Genomic DNA, 4,021 nt, shown 5'->3' with positions numbered 1-4,021 from the left:
CGGTCGACTCTGAGGATCCCCTTCGAAGAACCACATCGAGTTTGGGATGATTTCGTAGCGAAAAGTCTCGCGCGAAAACGCCGGCACGAGCGGGAACAGCGGCGGCGGCGCTATGAGGTATGCCCGTCCCTTGGACGCGTCGCCGGCGCCGGTGCCGCGCGGTGGCGTCATCGTCGTCGCCGTCGTCGTCGCTGCGACCGGGTTCCCGCTCGCGGAGGAGGAGGAGGAGGAGGAATGCAACGACGCGGCGCGGAACACGGCGAACGCGGCGACGGAGGCGACGGCGGCCGCGGCCGCGAGCGGCGCGGAGGGCAACGCCGTCACCGCCGTCGCCGCGGAGGCCACGACGTCCGACGAGGCGGAGGAGGACGCCGTCGCCGTCGCCGTCGCCGTCGCCGCGTCGACGATTTCCGCAAGCGTGGCGTGCGCGCACCTCGCGCACGTCGCGGACGCGATCGACGCGGCGGCGGCGGCGCGCGCGGCGCGACGACGCGCGGCGAACGCGTCGTCGTCGGAGTCGTCCCGCGATCGGTCGACGTCGTTATCCGTGCGCGCGACCGCGCGCGATGACGTCGACGACGATGACGACGACGCGCGCGCGCGGTCGCGGACGCATACGCGAATGCACGGAGCGACGCGCGGCGTCGCGAGGGAGGCCATATGACGACGCGACCGTTCGCGACGGCCGGTGCGATCCAGCGTGTCGCAAGTCTTCGGCGAGTGAAGGTGCCGATACATTTCCAGACACTATACTGTAGGATACACAGCTGTTCCGGGCAAATGGGACGTATTCGGGCACGAGACTTTTTAGGCTGGAAAAAATGCAAATCGATCATGACCAAAAAGTCATACGGAACGCCGCGGTACACGACGGCGAGATGCGACGTCGCAAACGACGTGCGCGATGCGCGCGGGTCGTCGACGCGCGTGTTGAAGCGATTGCACCGGAAAATGACCGACGTGTCGACCTCCCGCCGCCGCGACCGCTGGTCGCCGTCGCCACGTCCAAGAGATATAAAGTTCATTTTTTCATTGGGGCGATCAAAACTTTCAACCCATAAGTCGAAATTTCACCGCTGACGATAAGTTTTAAACAGTTCAAAGACCAAGTCAGGCCTCGAAAACCGGACTTTGTGAGTGCACAAGCCATGGCAAATATTCAAGTAGACGACATCCTCGCTGGGACTCCCGCGGTTCAATGCAAGACTAAGGTACCTTTTTGTCTTGTTCTCGCGCTATAAACCATGTAATGTATTTTCTTCCCTGCTCAGATTGTGTGCACACTCGGTCCCAAATCTGCGGAACTTGGGATCATGGAGGACTTGCTCCGAGCTGGAATGTCGGTGGCGCGATTTAACTTCTCTCATGGCTCTCATGAGTACCACCAAGGAACTCTCAATACCTTACGGCAAGCCATGGCCAACACGCGGCTAATGTGTGCTGTGTTGCTGGACACAAAAGGTCCAGAGATCCGAACTGGGTTGCTGAGGGAGGGGAAGCCAGTGCTGCTGGAAGCTGGCCGGGAAGTAACGATTCACACTGATTATACACTGCATGGCGACGAACGAAACATTTCGATGAGTTACTCTAAGCTTCCGCTAGACGTTGTTGAGGGTGCAGAGGTGAGTCAATTCCCAACTGCTTGTCACTTCCAAACCTGCCTATCCTGTCCCCCCTGTTCCCGCGAGACTTGTTTGCACTTGTAACTCACTAGTCTTATCTTGATTGGGCAGATACTCATCGGAGACGGCAGCATCGTGCTCATAGTATTGTCTTGTCATCCTGAAAACGGCACGGTGCTTTGCCGATGCGCAAACACAGCCATGCTTGGAGAGCGCAAAAATGTTAATCTACCAGGCGTAGTTGTTGACCTGCCTACAATTACAGAGAAAGATCGGGCGGATATCTTGAAGTGGGGTGTGCCAAACGGTATAGACTTTGTTGCAGCGTCCTTTGTGCGGAAGGGCAGCGATGTTTCACGTATTCGACGGGTGCTGGGTGAGGCTGGGAGGCAGATAAAAATAATTTCTAAGGTTGAAAATCAGGAAGGTTTGGTCAACTTTGACGACATCCTCGCAGAAAGTGATGGTGTCATGGTAGCTCGAGGTGATCTCGGCATGGAGATACCAACTGAAAAGATTTTTCTGGCGCAGAAGTTAATGATAGAAAAGTGTAACGCAGCGGGAAAGCCTGTTGTGACGGCAACACAGATGCTTGAGTCTATGATAAAGAACCCACGGCCAACACGTGCCGAGGCAACAGATGTTGCAAATGCTGTGCTAGACGGCACAGACTCTGTCATGCTATCAGGAGAGACAGCCGCCGGAGCTTTTCCTGTGGATGCGGTCCGGGTGATGAGCAAGATTTGCCGAGAGGCAGAGATGAGCATCGATCACTACCAGCTCTTCAAATCAATTCTGGCACAGGTGCCGATTCCAATGCAACCGCTAGAGTCACTAGCATCCTCGGCCGTGCGAACAGCACAGAAAGTTCGTGCAGCCCTCGTCGTAGTGCTCACTCGCGGGGGGTCTACTGCGCGATTAGTTGCAAAGTATCGACCTGCGGTGCCAGTGTTGACCGTATTCGTTCCCACATTGACAACGGACTCGCTGGCTTGGCAGTGCAGCGGAGAGAACCCAGCGAGGCAAGCGAACCTCACGAGAGGGCTCATACCACTTTTAGCAGAGGGCAGTGCAAGAGCCACTGACACAGATACTACTGATGAAATCCTTAATGCAGCGATCGAGCACGCCAAGGTGGCAGGATACTGTCATAGCGGGGAGTGTGTTGTTGCACTACATCGTATCGGGAAAGCGGCAGTCATCAAGATAGTCAACATCACTTAGGTGATGTAGATATCTATCGAGGGCCCTACCTAGCTCATAAACCTGAAAGAACTTTATTTATTTTATATTAAATTATTTGTAGACTACAACTACATACACGTACGTGTACAGTACGTGTACAGCTGTACGTGTACACGTATGTAGGGCTACGTGTAGTTTACTAGTGCGGACCCTTCGCGTCAAAAAAAAACAGACTTCGACCGAAACCTCCCGAGATCTCTTTTTTTCACTTCGAAGAAATAAATCCCCATCCTACTGGTGAAAGTGAACCCCAAAATGATATGGAGGCACACTAAAAAATCGTTGAAACTTCAAGGTGTGAAAATTTATTTTCATCGCATTTTCATCACTGCATTTTTCTCATCGAGACCTGACTGGCGATCGATCAAGGGGCGAACAACATTTTGAAAGGAAAATCGACCCACGCGCGCGTCCTCAACGTGCTCGTAAGGGCGACCCGCGATCTGCAAATCTGTAGTGCGGTAGTATCCGTAAGTACGTGGCTATAAACTGTTACTTCCGGAAGTACTTCGTTCCGTAATACGGAAGTACGGAAGTACTTCCGTAGTAGTCTTAGTACTGTGCGTGTACTTCCGGAAGTACTTTCGAAAGTACGTGTTGAAAAGGAAGCCCCCGTTCCGCCCGAGCTGCAGATTTATCAGTCTATGGGCATTTAGTTAGAGACGTCCTTGTACATTTACCGATGAGTGACTGTGCATACAAAAATCATATATTTCAATTTGGGCCTGTCTCTACAGGTTACAGAACTAGTATCATACGCCGCCATCATGCGATGCGTTTATGCGTCCGGGGGGCGTTCCGAGAGCTCGGTCATACCTCCGAAGGTCTATCTGCTAGCTAATAATCTACCTTCAAGGTAATATCTAGGGCCTAGCTAGCTAGCTACCTTCGTAGCTAGCTAGCTAGTCTAGCTAATAACATACCTTCGTACGAAAGTACGAAAGTACTTTCGAAAGTACTTTCGTACCTTCGAAGGTAGCTGCCTAATACATACGAAAGTACTTTCGAAAGTACGAAAGTACTTTCGAAAGTACAAAGTGTCGAAGGTACGTAGCTACGTACCTTCGAAGGAGAAGGCGTCACAGGGGGGGGGTAGTACTACCCGTGTACTACCCCACTATAGGCCACTAGGTGCTGCGGGGGGGAGGGGGTCG

General features: G+C 53.4%; 2 protein-coding genes across 2 annotated transcripts in view; one reads left to right on the top strand and one right to left on the bottom strand.

Moving 5' to 3' along the window:
• The window catches only part of MICPUCDRAFT_46519 (uncharacterized protein), a 2,379-nt gene extending 2,096 nt beyond the window's left edge, over window positions 1–283 (bottom strand). The window contains exon 1 of the mRNA XM_003055905.1: window positions 35–283. Within this exon, the coding sequence (XP_003055951.1) occupies window positions 35–171 (137 nt within the window). The 5' untranslated portion in view covers window positions 172–283. The remainder of the gene's footprint in view (window positions 1–34) is intronic.
• An 869-nt stretch (window positions 284–1,152) lies between these two features.
• Window positions 1,153–2,846, top strand: MICPUCDRAFT_64256 (uncharacterized protein; the record flags this gene model as incomplete). The annotated part of the gene is made up of 2 exons (XM_003056290.1): window positions 1,153–1,622; window positions 1,734–2,846. Exons 1-2 carry the CDS (start codon window positions 1,314–1,316, stop codon window positions 2,844–2,846), a joined length of 1,422 nt encoding a protein of 473 aa, XP_003056336.1. The 5' UTR covers window positions 1,153–1,313.
• Window positions 2,847–4,021: the final 1,175 nt, after the last annotated feature.

Source organism: Micromonas pusilla (assembly GCF_000151265.4).
Source record: "Micromonas pusilla CCMP1545 genomic scaffold MICPUCscaffold_2, whole genome shotgun sequence".
NCBI classification, from domain to species: domain Eukaryota; kingdom Viridiplantae; phylum Chlorophyta; class Mamiellophyceae; order Mamiellales; family Mamiellaceae; genus Micromonas; species Micromonas pusilla.
The sequence above is the reverse complement of the archived record's forward strand: the minus strand, read 5'-3'. Positions and strand labels throughout refer to the sequence as shown.